Source organism: Carassius gibelio, chromosome A25 (genome assembly GCF_023724105.1).
Source record: "Carassius gibelio isolate Cgi1373 ecotype wild population from Czech Republic chromosome A25, carGib1.2-hapl.c, whole genome shotgun sequence".
NCBI lineage: Eukaryota > Metazoa > Chordata > Actinopteri > Cypriniformes > Cyprinidae > Carassius > Carassius gibelio.
In genome coordinates this window covers 1,193,407-1,210,267 of record NC_068395.1, presented here as the reverse complement: position 1 = coordinate 1,210,267, position 16,861 = coordinate 1,193,407, and the positions used below count along the sequence as shown (strand labels likewise).

At 37.4% G+C, this 16,861-nt stretch overlaps 2 protein-coding genes across 2 annotated transcripts in view; both read left to right on the top strand.

The window, feature by feature from the left end:
- Positions 1–1,230: 1,230 nt before the first annotated feature.
- Positions 1,231–5,883, top strand: LOC127946658 (arg8-vasotocin receptor). The gene is made up of 2 exons (XM_052543363.1): positions 1,231–2,470; positions 4,088–5,883. Exons 1-2 carry the CDS (start codon positions 1,615–1,617, stop codon positions 4,363–4,365), a joined length of 1,134 nt encoding a protein of 377 aa, XP_052399323.1. The 5' UTR covers positions 1,231–1,614; the 3' UTR covers positions 4,366–5,883.
- Positions 5,884–12,709: 6,826 nt separating this feature from the next.
- LOC127947103 (protein phosphatase 1H) overlaps positions 12,710–16,861 on the top strand; it is a 14,990-nt gene continuing 10,838 nt past the window's right edge. The window contains exons 1-3 of the mRNA XM_052544064.1: positions 12,710–13,054; positions 14,217–14,379; positions 16,651–16,861. The exon at positions 16,651–16,861 is cut by the window's right edge and continues 152 nt beyond it. Coding sequence (XP_052400024.1) covers positions 12,825–13,054; positions 14,217–14,379; positions 16,651–16,861 — 604 coding nt within the window. The 5' untranslated portion in view covers positions 12,710–12,824. The remainder of the gene's footprint in view (positions 13,055–14,216; positions 14,380–16,650) is intronic.

Sequence of the window (16,861 nt, the reverse complement as noted above, 5' to 3'; positions counted from 1 at the left end):
TGATTGATTTACTGATCTGAAATCCTGTTTTCACTCTTCTAGAACATTTTAGTTTTGTCTCCGCTCTTTCCCACAATATTTAATACAAGTTTAATACAATTTTCTAAATTGTGATCTTCAGCTCTAAAATATTGAATTGGCTGAATCTTGCTCTTTTGTTCAGTAAAACATCCTCACATCTGGTTATGATGTGTGGTTCGATGCAATGCATCTCTCCACCTTCAATACCACGACTTAGGTGCCCTTGAGCAAGGCATCGAACCCCCAACTGCTCCCCGGGCGCCGCAGCATAAATGGCTGCCCACTGCTCCGGGTGTGTGCTCACAGTGTGTGTGTGTGTGTTCACTGCTCTGTGTGTGTGCATTTCGGATGGGTTAAATGCAGAGCACAAATTCTGAGTATGGGTCACCATACTTGGCTGAATGTCACTTCACTTTCTTTGAGCTGGTTATTTTAAATGCATTGTCCAAATGATTCACAAATTGGTCTGAATGATTCTTTAATGAATCATTCTTTATTTGAAGAAAACTGAATTTTGTCTGGTTTTTAAAGTCCAAAAATGTTATTTTCAGCTGTAAATTAACCAACATAGTTCAAAATCATTATGTAATATATTGTTTGTATTAAAATAATAATACAATTTGAAATCATACTTCATTGTTTTTAACATAACAATGGCCACCTAAGAATTTTTTTTTTGTCTTGACACAATTTAAAAAATATATTCTTTTGTAATATATTGCATGATGTAGCATAATTGTCACAAAAATGAATAATTTATTCATTTAATGAATCCATTTAATTGTAATAATTTTATTGTATTTTATAGTGAAAAGTGACCCAGACATGTTTTCCACACAATTTAAAATGTACATATTTATTTTAAATATTTGTGCAATATATTGTATGTATGAATTAAATTTTTTTTAAAAAGATTTTGTTGTCTTTCACAAAAATTAGAAATTTAAATAAATGGAAATTGTGTCAATAAGAATTCACATTAAAGCTATTTATTTCTATATACTTTTGAATTCATTTTAATAAAAAATATATATAGAATAATAATAAAAATAAAATAAAGATGACCCGATCGTGATCCATACTGGAGTTAGTGTGAGAATATTTTGTTCTTCTGAACTGTATGGGAATGTGTCAGTGCTGATCTTCACAGAGAGCAGACTTCAGGAGGGGTGTTTTCTCTAGGGTCCGGTGGGCTGTCTGTATGTACAGTATGTGACTGCACTGAGCTGCTGAACACCGGTGGGTTTGGCTCCGTGATTGAAATCTGATGCGGCTTTAAAAGGCTTCGAGCACAGCCACACACAGTCGAAGAGAAACAGTTGGAGCTCTGGGTTCATCTCCAATGTTTAGAAACACTTTTTTGCCAAAGTAACTCTAAAGGTATTACTGAATAAGGGCAAAATGGAGATAGTTTATGTTCCAATCCTTGAGGGATTAAAACCTCCAACCTTTACACAGATTTTAAACTAAGGTTTCAGCATCTCTGGTTCGTGGCGGAGCTGCGCGCAACGGGACACCGGCGTCTCCATTTACGCACGTCGCTCACGCGCTCTTTAACGCGTCGGACCGCTGTCATTCTCGACTAATCTGACAATGGGACACCCGAGCAACACGTCGCACCCGGTCAACTCCACAGACCCGTTCGGACGCGATGAAGAAGTCGCGAAAATCGAGATCGCGGTCCTGAGCGTCACCTTCGCGGTCGCCGTGATCGGGAACTGCAGCGTGCTGGTGGCCATCCACAACACCAAGAAGAAGCCCTCCCGCATGCATCTGTTCATCAAACACCTGAGTCTGGCAGACCTGGTGGTCGCGTTCTTCCAGGTCCTCCCGCAGCTGTGCTGGGAAATAACCTTCCGTTTCTACGGCCCGGACTTTCTGTGCAGGATCGTCAAGCACCTGCAGGTGATGGGCATGTTCGCGTCCACTTACATGATGGTCATGATGACCCTAGACCGCTATATCGCCATCTGCCACCCTCTGAAGACCCTCCAGCAGTCCACCCGGAGGTCCCACATCATGATCGCGGGCACGTGGATCAGCAGCCTGCTCCTCAGCACGCCTCAGTACTTCATCTTCTCCCTCAGTGAGATCCAGAACGGCTCTGAGGTGTACGACTGCTGGGGTCACTTCATCCAGCCCTGGGGAGTGCGCGCGTACATCACCTGGATCACAGCGGGGATCTTCCTCATCCCGGTGATCATATTAATGACCAGCTACGGATTCATCTGCCACAGCATCAGGATGAACATCAGATATAAGACGAGGAAGACTCCTGCGGACGGGCTGATCGGGAAGAGCTCGGTGAGCAGCGTCACCACGATCTCCAGAGCGAAGCTACGCACCGTCAAGATGACCTTCGTCATCGTCCTCGCGTACATCATCTGCTGGGCGCCGTTCTTCACCGTGCAGATGTGGTCTGTGTGGGACAAGAACTTCAGCTGGGACGGTGAGGGAAAACATCTCTAAAGTAACACTTTTTCAAAACCCAATATTTAAATATAGCGTTTAATTTCACTACAAAATAATGACAGTATTGTATAACCGATGAATGTACATTAAGCATGTCAACTTTCATATATTTAATTTCTATTTAAAGTATTACAATTATGCACCATTCATATTAGCATTAATATAAATGATGTGTGCATGCATATATGTTAAGTGTTAAATATGCAGCACTTTTTAATAAGGTTCATATCATTGAAAACATTGAATTGTATCATTAACGAAAAATATTATGTTGTGTAATGCTTAAAAAATGAATATGCATTCAAAAAGTGCAATGTACATTTAAGTCATATTTGTATAAGCATTAAATATGTAAAACCGCTTTATAATAAATTACATATCTTTTAAACACAATATTTAATCATACCACAAATAAAATTTGTGTTGTGTAACGTTTAACAGATTCAAAATGTTAAAAAGCAATGCACATTTGATTAATGCATTATGCATTATGGGCAATGTTTTATAACAACTTAAATGGCATTAAATCTATTAGGTTGTATTTTTAAAGATTTAAAATATCATGCATTTCATTAATATTTCATATTTACATATATATTAATATTGGATTGCACACTGTACAAAGTGAAAATGAGCTGTTATTTTATTTCTTCCTGATCTGACTCTTAAAACACTGGTTGATTTGGTATTATTGTTATTTAAATTAATATTAATATTCAAATATAAACATAAAACATATTGTAATCATAAGGCATGAATACATTTCCCCTATTCAGTAATCTTTATTAAAAGTGAATATCTTGTATTGTGTTAAATGGGTTTATAATATACCAGGATGTTTAGGAGCTTAATGAAGCTTACATTCAGACGGCTGCTGTTGGAAAGAAATGCTAACGTGTTGAATATCATCTCCTGATATACTTATAAAGATGGTTTGAGAAATCACCAGATCAGAATACTGTGTCTGAACAGAACAGCTGCATGATTTATGTAAATCTAACATTAAAAACGCCACATGAGCTGATGCGATGTTTAGTCAAAAGTAGTTTCGAGACCATTTTTTTAAATTTATTTAAAATAAATGAATTACTAGTTTAGTCATATGATATTTTACACTAATATCTGGCAACACAGTAGACTAATCAACTTCTTCAGAATGACTGAAAAACCAAATAAGTAAATAATATATATATATACATATATAAAATTCTACAATCTACGATTTTTATTGACAATTTTACCTGTATAAATTAATGTTTGCCTCTTTTTGCTGAAATAAAGACACTATGTAATATAATAATTTTAATAAAACTAGATCAGTTCTGGTCCTGGATGCTGATTGGCCGGTACAGTGACTCTAGATTCTGATTGGATGACGGATGTTCTAAGCTGTTAGATTGTTGCATTCCATGATAAACATTGTTCCGATGTTGCTTAGCAACTGTAAACAGTCAACAGTGAGACGTAGAACTGTGTGTTCCGTGGGGAAAGAATGATTTTTTTGGACTGTTTATTAGACACTCTCTTTATTTCAAGCTTTTGCAGCTAATGATTCTGTGTGTGTGTGTGTGTGTGTGTGTGTGTGTGTGTGTAGATTCAGAGAACACGGCCGTCACTCTGTCTGCGCTGCTGGCCAGTCTGAACAGCTGCTGTAACCCGTGGATCTACATGGTTTTCAGCGGACACCTCCTGCAGGACTTCGCTCACTGCTTCCCCTGCAGTCACCAGATCCAGCAGAGCTTCCGGAAGGAGGATTCGGACAGCAGCAGCCTGCGGAGAATCACGCTGCTCTCCAAAGCTGCCAACCGCAGCCCCACGGGCAGCTCGGGCACCTGGAGAGAGTTCGATCCCTCGGCTCCGGCCGAGACGTGACGCAGGAGTCAGGATCACAGATCTGCTCTTCAGTCAGACTCTCAGCGGGGAGATGTGAGGCGAGCGTGCACCATTACTGCTCAGGAGATGCGACGGAGTCTGAAAACTAAAAACAGACTTGTGTTGTCACCCAGGAACAGTCTAGAGCTGTGACATCACTGTGACATGAGCGTTTGATGAGGAATGATGCAGTTCATATGGAGTTAGAGGTCTCTTCTGCTCTTAAAGGCTGCATTTATTTGATCAAAAATATTTTGAAATATTATTACATTTTGAAATTACTTGAATATATTGTAAAGTAAAATTGATCTGTATTTTCAGCATCATTCCTCCAGTCTTCAGTGTCACATGGTCTTCAGAAATCAGAATAATATGATACATTTCTGATTATTATCAATGTTGAAAACAGCATTTTTATCCAAAATTTATTTTTTTTATTTAGCAAGGATGAAATAAATTAAGCAAAAGTACATATCTATTTCAAATAAATACTCTTTTCATCATATAATAATACATGTTTCTTCAGTAAATCGTCATATTATACAGATTTCTGAAGATCATGTGACACTGAAGACTGGAGGAATGATGCTGAAAATACAGCGGAGCATCACAGAAATAAATTACACTTTAACACAGATTCACACAGAAAACAGTCAGTTTAAATGTTAATAATATTTTCATTTTTTACAGCATCTTTTGATCAAATATAGACACATTTTACAAAGTGACTTGAGGTTGTTCTATTGTAAATCTATATTTATTGATCATGCTTCACAGCCTCTGGTCTCGTATAGCTCGTGGGAAGATGGAAACACGGTCAGTCTCTCTGGGGACTGTGGCACAATGAGTCCGACGAGGCATTTCCTGCGACAAACATCTAATGAAGCCAGCACTGGATTTATACTGGTCAAAGTAAACCAGAAACCAGAGCACGCGTGTGGTTTCACACTAAATATATCACTTTCCAGAATATAAATGAATGTTGCACTATATAAAACATAGGATACGCTCTGCTTTATGAAATATTAGCCTCACTGTGGTGGCATGAATCCTACCAGCATGAGATGTGTGCTATAAATGAATGTCTTCACATGACCAGTCAGGTCTTTACCGGACTCTTTTCAGGAGTTTTGATATATATAAGCTGAGAAATTAGAGCAGTTAATGCTGTTCATGTATATAGTAAGTGTGCATATAAACAGATGGTCTATATTTGCTTGTATGTGTTAAAAAGAAATGTTTTTTTAAAGAAAATACTGAAATGTTCAGCTATGAAAGCTTGTTTCTGCCATGGAAAAGTAACAAAAAAAAAATAATTGCAAATAATTGCAAGAAAAAAAGTCAGGATTTTCAGATTTAACCTTAAAAAGTCAAAATTCAGAAAACGTATAACCTTTTTTTTTTTTATTTTATCCCGTGGCAGAAACAGGCTTCCAAACTCACAGAATTGTTCCCTGCCAACTTTAAATGTGTTGTACCTCTTACTAACGTGTCGGTGTCTCCATGTGCCAAATCCAATAAATCAAACCTTTAAGAAATATTAGTTCTGGATGTGTGGTGACTAATGTGTTTTTAGCAATCGAGCCGTCTCTAGGAGCATCTGCCATTCAGATGCAGCATTATATGAACTGCAAGCGTAACTTTGTGCTAGCTGTTTTCATACTGCTGGGAATAAGCACAAGTGGTCCGACTGAAACGCTTTGGGGAAGTGTGTAACCGATGCTAGCTGCTAGTTTAGTGACAGATCCAGTGTGTTGCATTAGCATGAGTGTTTTTTTCTCTGCACTCTATCTCAAAATGTGCAAAATGCTACAGCAGACATTTCTTTACAAGATGCCTGGTAGGATCCTTTCCAGACATCCCATAATCGCTCGAGAGCTTCCTGTTTGAGGACACACGTCCTCTCCTGCATTAACCTTTATTCTCCTCTCCAGTCTGTGAGACCAGAGACCAAACAGCTGCGGTGTGTGTGTGTGTGTGTGTGTGTGTGTGAGATAGACAGTCTCCAAAGTTTCTCACATCAGATTCACGTGTTTTTTAACATTCTCTCTTACCATCTTTGACCTTAATCTGTTCCAGAGACAGCCGTGAAGCAGGAAAACCGACGGAAGAAATGATTCCGGATCGTGCCACACGTAAATCACGTAAGATGTTTCTTTTCTGTGGGATGATGATGATGGAGAGATGTGATATGAAAACCAAGAACACGTTGTGTTTTCTTAATCGTTTCCATGAAATCCTACTTGCTGAAGAATAATAACAGCCTGAAACAGACAGGTTTTGTGGTCTGAGCTGGTCTAAACTGGTTTAGATGATCCCCTGTCATGCACAGCCAGCATTAACATACTCTCATGGTATTTATTCATATTTAAAAAAAAAACATTTAATTTAATTTAAAAAAGTTTACATTGTCATAGACAAAAATAGATTTTATATTTATATATTTTAAAGTTTTAGTAAATGTATGATGTGCTTTTATCATTTTTATTAGTGTATGCTTCATTAAAATATTTCAATGTATCTTTAATTTATGCTGATTTCACTTTTAGTTTTAGTACCTTAAACTTAGATGACAATGCAATATTTAAAATTTTCGTTTTTTTCCAACTTTATTTGAGTAAAGAAAACACATTTGAAATATTATTTTTTTTAGTTAACAGTAACAACCTTGATTCTGTCCAGTTATCCTAATTCTATGCTGTTTATTGGCAGCTTTATACTTAAAAATAAGAATTTAATTTATTTATTTATTAACTTGCATCTTTTTTTTTTTTTATTAATTTTTTTTGGCATGCTTTACCATTCCATGTATAAAATATTTTTTTTATATAGTGGAAAAAGGTTCTTTAGATTATTAAAATGCTCATCACACTCAAAAAATATATATATTTTAAGATCATTTTCTGGGGGGAATCAAAAAAGGTTCTATGGCTTTATTTGTAAGAGTGATTTGATGCCACTAACTTGGAAAAGTTCCTCAGAAGTGTTTATGGTATTCATATGTTCTTCAGTTTAGTCCAAGGACTGTGAGGCATCGCTCCTGACCAGTGGAAACCAGTGTCATCAGTTTTCTTCAGCAGGCAATCCAGGGTCCGATTAATATTGCTTGTGTTTCCTACAGCCATGATTTCTCATGTATCTGAGAACGGGTGTAGGTCTGAAGAAAGCCTGCAGTGCTCTTCTGATGACAAACGGCCTTTTGTCTCAGGAGCCGAAGCCGTAACGGAGAAATGAGCACGAAACAGAAAACTGAGAGGATATCTTCCCTAAAGCTTCAAAACTAGTCGCTCTGAACAAGATGTTCTCTCAGAGTTGGTCTGCATTCATTCATTCTGATCTGCTGAACATAGCTTTCAATAAATGATGAAGCTTGTGCAACTTCTTTGCAAAACCCTCCAACATCACACGAGCATGCACGCTTTCCTAACCCATGGTGTCTGTTGTTTTGGAAAGTACCTCAGTTCGTCTGGAGCTCATCTGTAGATGATCTGAGCTCAGTGATGCGTTTAGGACACCGAGCTTCGATTTTCACTTGTTTACGGCACAACGGCCCCAGAGAAGCTCTGAAGCGCTGAAATGTCAATTCTGTTGCTTTTTAAGACTGTAAAGGTTTCCTTTCTTAAAGTTGCCTCTGACTTAACAAGCACCCAGAACACATTGACAAAAGCTTGCATATCTCTATCATACATGTGACCGGACTCGAGTCTCTGGGGTGTATATGTATTGCTAAGAACCTCATCTGAACAACTTTAAAGATGATTTTCTCAATATTTAGTTTTTTTTTTTTTTGCACCCTCAGATTCCAGATTTTAAAATAGTTGTATCTCAGACAAATATTGTCCTCCGAACAAACCACACATCACTGGAGAGATGATCTATTCAGCTTCAGATCATGCATACATCTCAAACTGACTCTTAAGACACTTTTTAATCTGTAGAGAGCTTCTCTAACATTTTAATTCTAATAAACTGAAAGCATAAAACTTATAAAATGTAACAATCATTTATTATCATTTTTACAGTAATAGGGCCCTATGAAACACTTTCTTTCTTTCTTTCTTTCTTTTATTTTTTAGAAGATTCTGTGTTGCTTTTTTTCCCCCTGGATCTTTTATTTAATACACATGTATTATCAAAAATGGTGTTAATAAGATAAAGGCATAAAACAATAACTTTTCAAATATAATCGAAAGAGAATTTAACTATTTCTTACAGTTTTGGCCAAACCGATTTCTGGATAACAGAGGTTTACTGTTCAAATGTAAATTACTAATAATAAATCAGAAACGTTTTTAAAGACGATAAACACACGGATGCAAAACTTTACAGTTCTTGTGTGTTCATGTGTGATCTCCAGGTAATAAATAAATAAACTATATGATTAATGCAATACTGATAGACATATCATTTAGTACAGAAAGTATAAAATATAAACAAACTAAGCGGAAGGTGAAGGCCTTTTGAAAGTGTTTCCTTCTGCTGGTTATTATAAACTTTAGTTATTCTTCTCCCGCTGTGTTCACGGTTTAAACAGGAGTCATGGATGATAAATGAACATTTCCCAGAATTCACTGCTGACTACAATTCAAAGATAACAATCTCATCCTACAGAACATAAACACATTTGTCCTTATCCTATAGCCTATTGTATATTTTTACAACAAAGCATGCATCTGAGAGAAAGAAATATGTGCAATTAACCCCGGGCAGGTCAGAGGTTATTTTATGATGAACTGGACACAAATGCATTCGATATTTCTCATGTTTCTAGTAAAATCATGCACAAACACAGTGATGCATGCAAAGACATTGTGCACCCGTGTCAATGGGTTTTTGTTTTTGTTGTTGTTGAACGCAACAAGTGCAAAATATTTTCATGTTTTATCATACCAGCTAAAATACACATAATTCATATTTGAATTAATGATCATGTAAGAACCATAAACTTTTGTTGGTAACTGAGCTTATTTTCAGCAATAATCGAAAAAAGCCAGAATGCAACTAAGCAGTTAAACCCTTCAGTTTTTGTTGTTCGTCCTCGAGTCTCTTTTCATATCGGTGTGTTAATAAACCGGGAGTGATGTCTTTGGCATTCAGGTCTGTGAGCAGCTCATCAGACATATGAAAACATCTCTAAACAACACGCAAGGCTTCCAGAGACGAGGACGCCTGACATTTCTAATCCAATTACACTTGAGAATCTCTCTCTTTGAGATGGTCTCCACTTCTTCTGCTCGGTGACCTGATGTCTCACAACGTATTGATGGACGTTCTCAGGGATCTGGCAGAGGGACAATATTCTCTTGGTTGAGACCCATCTGGGAAGAATTAAGGATTTTTTTATTTTTTTTTTACTGTGTGAAAATGCATTGCATTTTTTTTTTTTTTTTTTTATTGTCCCTCCAGAACATTCCTAAATCTGAAGTCATGCCAGTCAAGCAGAATCTGGATTGTGTGTTTCTTACAAAATGCAGTGATGGTGTCTTTGTTAGTGACTCACTGTCATTGTTTAATAATTCATTCAGAATAATTAGTTTAATATAACAAGATGAAGAGAGTGCCTGTTCAAAGATACACATCTGGGATAAACAAAGGCCAAAACAAATAATGCACATTAGACAAACAGTTATACTTCCATCCAACATTTTCAAGACTGTTTCCAAGACATTTCCAAGCTCTTTATCAATGCAGGTTTTTAACACATTTGTGATGTGAATGCTAGATAACTTTGTCTGGCTTTGATGTGGCATTGCATCTTTACCCTGAATCATGTAATCTTAAAAAATATAAAATCTGTAAACTTTCTTCCATTCGTAACAATATGATCACACCGTTTTGATATAAAAAACACCCCTGAAATGAATTGTAGAGTCTTCAGTGAGGAGCAAACTGTGTAGAGTCTATGTAGTGTTTCTATTTAATCAACACTAATCCATGCAAAACATGCAGAAAGAATAAAACTGATTATTCCCCTCATAAACAGCCAGGCAGCAGTGAATACACACATCAGCGCCTCAGCGGGACACACACATCACACATGACAGAGCATGCCAGAAAGCAATCGATCAGTACATGTGTTTGGCACCACTGAGCTCATAAAGCGACCCTGAGGGTGTTTGCTGAGAGCAGTGGATTAACCTGTGATCCTGACATGAGAGACCCTTGACAAACCTTTCTTCACATCATCTGTGCTGAACCAGATCCGCTCGAGCTGGTGAATAGAGACCGTCGGTCATTTCTTGTTAGGAAACACTGACATCTAGTGGCCGCTTTGAGACATGACAGCCAGGCCCAGAAATATTATACATATCCATTCTATAAATAATATCCATTCAACAGCCTAAAGAAAGCGATCTGAGTTTGGTGTATGTTTGAATGTTTGGTGTTTTAATACATTCACACTGCAGGGAAATGCGGCCCAAATCCACAAACCACACAGAATCGGATCATTTCGATTCCGATTTGTGCCACTTCCATATATGGTTGCAAATCCCATACGGGTCAGATGGTTTGGAATGAAACGAATTGAAATTAAATTAAAATTTTATTTTTGTGTGCATGCAGGTCAGCTCATAACTACTATCTGTTCACACCTGATATTGGTAATATTTAAAACAGCAATAAAGCTATACAAAAAATAAATCCATAAAAAAAAACTATTTTAATCGGATTTGCACAAAAAAAAATCAGATTTGGGTTGACTAGATCTAATGTAAACTCTGTCTATAAAAGCTAACTGTAATCTAGCTGGCATTGCATTTTGTTTATGAATGCAAGTGCGATTTTGAATATATCTAGTGACTCAATGATTCAATCCACATTCTTAAAGTCGGTCACTTACTTTAGTTCCTGAATGAATCAGCTGTTTGAACGAATCGATTGAATGAATGATTCGGTGATCAAATCAGTGACTTGTCGCCACCTACAGGCGGTTTTAGTTCTCGGTTTTATTTTTAAACTATCATTTCAGTTATTTAAATCATTCAATATTTCTATATTAATATATAAAAAAAATTATAATCTCATAATATCATTTAAATGCATCATTTAAATGCATTCATGCCACGTTTGAGCTTTGTTAAACAGTCTGTAAATATATTAAATCAATGCCACTTTTGTGCTTTACAGCGCTTTATTTCTTGGCCCAAACAAAATACACTTTTACTATTTATAGATTACGTCTGTTTAAAGTGCATTGTAAAATAATAACAACAGTAAAGTCTTCTGAAGTTATATGATATGAGTTTACATTCATCTGTTTTGTGGCTGAGTAAACAGCGATCATTTAAATCTGGTGAGCTTTTTATTTTCTGTATTGCTTTGGTTGTTGAGATGCATTGCATGCTGATTTGTGGTTCACGTTAGACAGATAACAGCTATAACAGATGGTGTATATTTCTAGTGATTGTGCACAAATCTTATAATCCTGCTGGGATTATTCAACAGTTGTTGAGTGTGATGTTGTTTAAACAGTACAGTACTGAATACACACGATTAAATCCACTAAAGTTGAAATGATCAAGCACTTTGTATTGTGATATGGACATGCTTGAATACTGGCAGCATGTTAGAACAAAAAAAATAAAATAAAAACTTTATATTAAAACGAACTCATCTTTTTAAACTGTTTTCTAGCATTTTCTTTATATTTGAACTGATTTAATGAAAATAAAAATATTAATTGTACAGTATATGTTTAATTTTAATGTGTGCTTATTCTACAACACTGAAACAATATGCATTTAAATGATACTTTATTTAGTAATGTGGTTTATTTTGGTGATCGATGAGCAGATATGAATGTATTTTAATAATAATAAAAAAATATATTTTTATTTTACTGTTTATGCTTTATTTTTAATCGTCCATCTGTTTAGTGATAAGGTTTGCTTTGTTATAGCTGAACTGATTTTATTATATATATATATATATATATATATATATATATATATATATATATATATATATAAATTCTCTTTTTATTGGTGTATGCTTTATTTTAAGGCGAACCTGTTATACAGTAGCACATAATAATAAGTAACAACATATATTTATTAATAGGGTTATACGTATGTTTTAGGGTGCGTTTCGTGTAGTTATTATGCATAATTTACTATGATAATATATGTAGCAAAGACACTGTAAAATAAAATGTTACTGTTTATGTTTGTATATATATATATATATATATATATATATATATATATATATATATACAGTGATTGTATCAGATGGATGGTAAATGTTTTTACACGTACAGTAAGGAAGTGAAATAAATGTGAACAGTGTGAGGGTCAGAGTCACCGGAGTGACCCGGTGACCCGCGACAGGACTGTCACGTGGTGACGTTCAGTTCCGCCGTGCTGAAGGTGCGCTCCGGCTGCGTTGCGCGTGAGCACCGGCGTTCATTATTACAGCGCGTGACCACACACACACACACACACACACACAGAACCATCATGATGATAACACGCGTGCGGTCCGCGGTCTCCAGCATCATCGGCGGCATCATGGCTTCGGGTTCCAGCGCGCACGAGACGCATCCCGATCTACCGCTCCGGTTCCCGTACAGCAGGCCGGATTTCCTCGCGCTGTCACCGGACGAGGTGGAGTGCTCGGCGGATCACATCTCCAGACCCATCCTCATCCTCAAGGAGATGAAGCTGCCCTGGGCCACAGGATACGCGGAGTGAGTAGCGACCGACGCGCGCGACGCACACCGCGCGCTGATCGCAGGACGCGACGCGGATGCTGCGGAGTGTTTGCGTGCCTCATGATAATAATCGCATGAGGAACAGAAAATGAAAGATCCATGACACACATCCATACTTTCATTTCCATGCAGGGTCAGCAGGGCGCATGCGCGTGTTTTGCGCAGTATATCATAACCTCATTCATCTGAAGCGCTCGGGTTATAGATCTGTAACAGTTGCTGCATCAGTTATGAAATCAGATTTCAGACAGCCCAGGTTGAGTTGCATGCATTTCTGATATGTTTGCAATCAAAATCCTAGTCTTGTGTCGCGTGTGATATAAGGATCCTGCTTTTAATCTTCCCCAAACTCAGAATCTTAAAGCTGGATTTAAACGAGCCACGTTCTTACTATTGTAGTGTTTATTAATATTTTTACTAGCTTTCATGTTTTTCAAAATACATTTTAATTGTAGTTGAAGTTTTAGCGTTGTTATGCCATTTTTGTAAATTTAGCTTTAGTATATTTTTCATTATTTGAATTTAGTTTCATTTTATTTAAATTAATTTTAGTTTTCTGCCTAGACTATTCCAGCAACATTTCTCTCTCTCTTTTTTTTTTTTTTTAGGTGTTTCTTCTAAGTTTGATGTTTTATTTCAGCTCCTAAGTATTTAAAATCACTGAAAATGTTTTTTTAATAGGCTAGTGTACTTGTTTTGGTGTTTGTAACAGCACTGCATCTGGGAAATCTGCTTTTTAATCGAATTCTTTCTCATCTTGATCTGAAAATCTGATGTTTGTTTCACCTCTTCTTCTCTGATATGAGGATGTTGAAGTGTCACTTCCCTTCCTGATGTTGGTGTAGAGAAGTGAGATCGAAGGGAAGCCTCGTGGGCTCCTGGCTCTGAGTGCATCACTCTTCACTGATGCTGAGGTTTAACTGAAGCTGTGGAGTATTAACCAGAACAACAGAACCAGAGCATGAACTGCTTTTGACTCTATGTCGAAAAGCTTTGTTTGGTGAAGACCTGATGAAGGTTGAGTCAGATCTGTGCCATGTTTTCAGCCCTGGAGTCTCGTTGGGTTAAATCTGACTCCTGCAGATATACGGAGGCTGTGTTGATGAAGAAACGGAGATGGTCTTCTGTGTGTCTGCAGGGTGATCAACGCAGGTAAGAGTGCCCAGAATGAGGACCAGGCGTGCTGTGAGGTGGTGGAGCTCCGGAAGAGACCCACTGACCCGTCCAGCCCCAGCTACACACCCAGCAGGAGACGCTCCTCTCTGCCCAGCGCTGACCTGCTGGAGACCATCGACAGCTCGGTGAGCCATCCATCCATCCATCCATCCATCCATCCATCTATCCGTCTATCCGTCTAGCTATCACCCATCCATCCATCATCCATCCGTCTATCCGTCTAGCTATCACCCATCCATCCATCCATCCATCCATCCATCCGTCTGTCTATCTTCCATCCATCCATCCATCCATCTGTCTATCATCTATCTATCTGTCTATCTATCATCCATCTATCTATCCATCTATCCATCATCCATCCATCTGTCTATCTATCATCCCTCCATCCATCCACCTGTCTATCTATCATCCATCCATCCATCCATCTATCTATCATCCCTCCATCCATCCACCTGTCTATCTATCATCCATCCATCCGTCTGTCTATCATCCATCCGTCTGTCTATCATCCATCCATCTGTCTATCATCCATCTATCTGTCTATCTATCATCCATCTATCTATCATCCATCCATCATCCATCTATCTGTCTATCTATCATCCATCTATCTATCATCTATCCATCATCCATCCATCTGTCTATCTATCATCCCTCCATCCATCCGTCTGTCTATCATCCATCCATCCATCCATCCATCCGTCTGTCTATCATCCATCCATCCATCCATCCATCCATCCGTCTGTCTATCATCCATCCGTCTGTCTATCATCCATCCATCTGTCTATCATCCATCCGTCTGTCTATCATCCATCCATCTGTCTATCATCCATCTATCTGTCTATCTATCATCCATCCATCCATCTGTCTATCTATCATCCATCCATCCATCCATCCATCCGTCTGTCTATCATCCATCCATCCATCCATCCATCTGTCTATCATCCATCTATCTGTCTATCTATCATCCATCTATCTATCATCTATCCATCATCCATCCATCTGTCTATCTATCACCCATCCATCCATCCATCCATCCGTCTGTCTATCATCCATCCATCCATCCATCCATCCATCCATCCATCCATCCATCTGTCTATCATCCATCTATCTATCTATCTATCATCCATCTACCATCCATCCGTCTATCTATCATCCATCCATCCATCTGTCTATCATCCATCTATCTATCTATCTATCTATCTATCTATCTATCTATCTATCTATCTATCTATCTATCTATCTATCCATCTGTCTATCTATCATCCCTCCATCCATCCATCCAGCTGAAATATGACTCATTACTGTGATTTGAAAGATGAATCTTTGAGTGATTTGGGGAAAATAAACATTCCCAGAGAACAAACTCAAACCTCTGTCAGTAAATGCAAAGCAAACGTTTTTATTTTTATACATTCCCACTGTTTTAAACCAACTCAATACAACTATAAAATAAGATTTATAGATTTTTGTTATTATTAATACAAAGATTAGAAATAAAAGTGAAATAATTTATTGTAATAACTCTATTAAACTGGAATATACTTTTGAGTAATAAAAAATAACTTACTGTACTGTGTTATACTTGGAAATTACAAATCATTTCCAAATCCCTTTAGTTTGTCTCTCAAATGTGTGATCCTGTACTCGTTATAGTCTTTATAGCACAAAAGCACTAGAAATGTCACTTAAAATGTTTCTAGATCCAGAAAACGTGGAGAACACGACTTGCCATTTAGTATCAAATACTGCAACTGAAGTTTCATCTGAAATAATGTGAGGCTAAGAAACATGTGATATTATACTTCAATATGATCTTTCTTGCCTTATGTCATTGTCATCAGAAAAGCATTAAATAAACAGAATTGAAGGTAGAATAATATGCATAAATGTGATGAATCATGCAAAAAAAAAAAGTCAACCCCTGTGAAAAACAAGTACTTTTATAGAATATATATAAAGTCATTAATTGCATATTATTTACATCTGACTCATATTGAATTCAATTCAACACTTTAGAGTGTTTTTTGAACCACTTAGGTGTAATTTAATAATTGTTTTTGAAACATAGTTAAAGTACTGATGAACATGCATTTACACTAAACTAAAATACACTTTAATGTAATTTCTGTTTAAGCGTGTATGTCATGCATTTAGTATTTACACATTTGTGATTAGGTTGCAGTTCAAATATATTAACTTTAAACGTACTAACAAATAACGAGGCTTTGGCTTCCATGTGCTTTAGTATGTTAGTCAAATTATTATTTTTTAAAGTGCAAGGAAATATTTAAACACAATGATTTTAGATGTGCACAAGTGTGTCGAGTGACCCTTGCTTCTGTGTGTGTTGTAAAAACCCATTTTTCTGGAGTGTTTCCGTGCATCTGTGTGTGCAGGAGGTGAGGGAGCAGAACTTCCACTACTGGGCTCTGTTTGATGGTCACGGTGGCTCCGGAGCCGCGCTGTTCGCAGCCAAGTTCCTCCACCTCCACATCGAGGAGCAGCTGCAGGAGGTGCTGGAGATCCTGCAGAACCCGGCCCTGACACCACCCACCTGCCTCGGCGAGGAGAACCCCGTCCATCAGCTGCACCCGTCTGCTGGATGCT

Excerpts from the sequence above, each read along its gene's own strand:
- LOC127946658 (XM_052543363.1), top strand. The coding sequence starts at position 1,615 with ATGGGACACCCGAGCAACACGTCGCACCCGGTCAACTCCACAGACCCG. Across the intron at positions 2,471-4,087 it reads CAAGAACTTCAGCTGGGACG|ATTCAGAGAACACGGCCGTC; the intron begins GTGAGGGAAAAC and ends GTGTGTGTGTAG.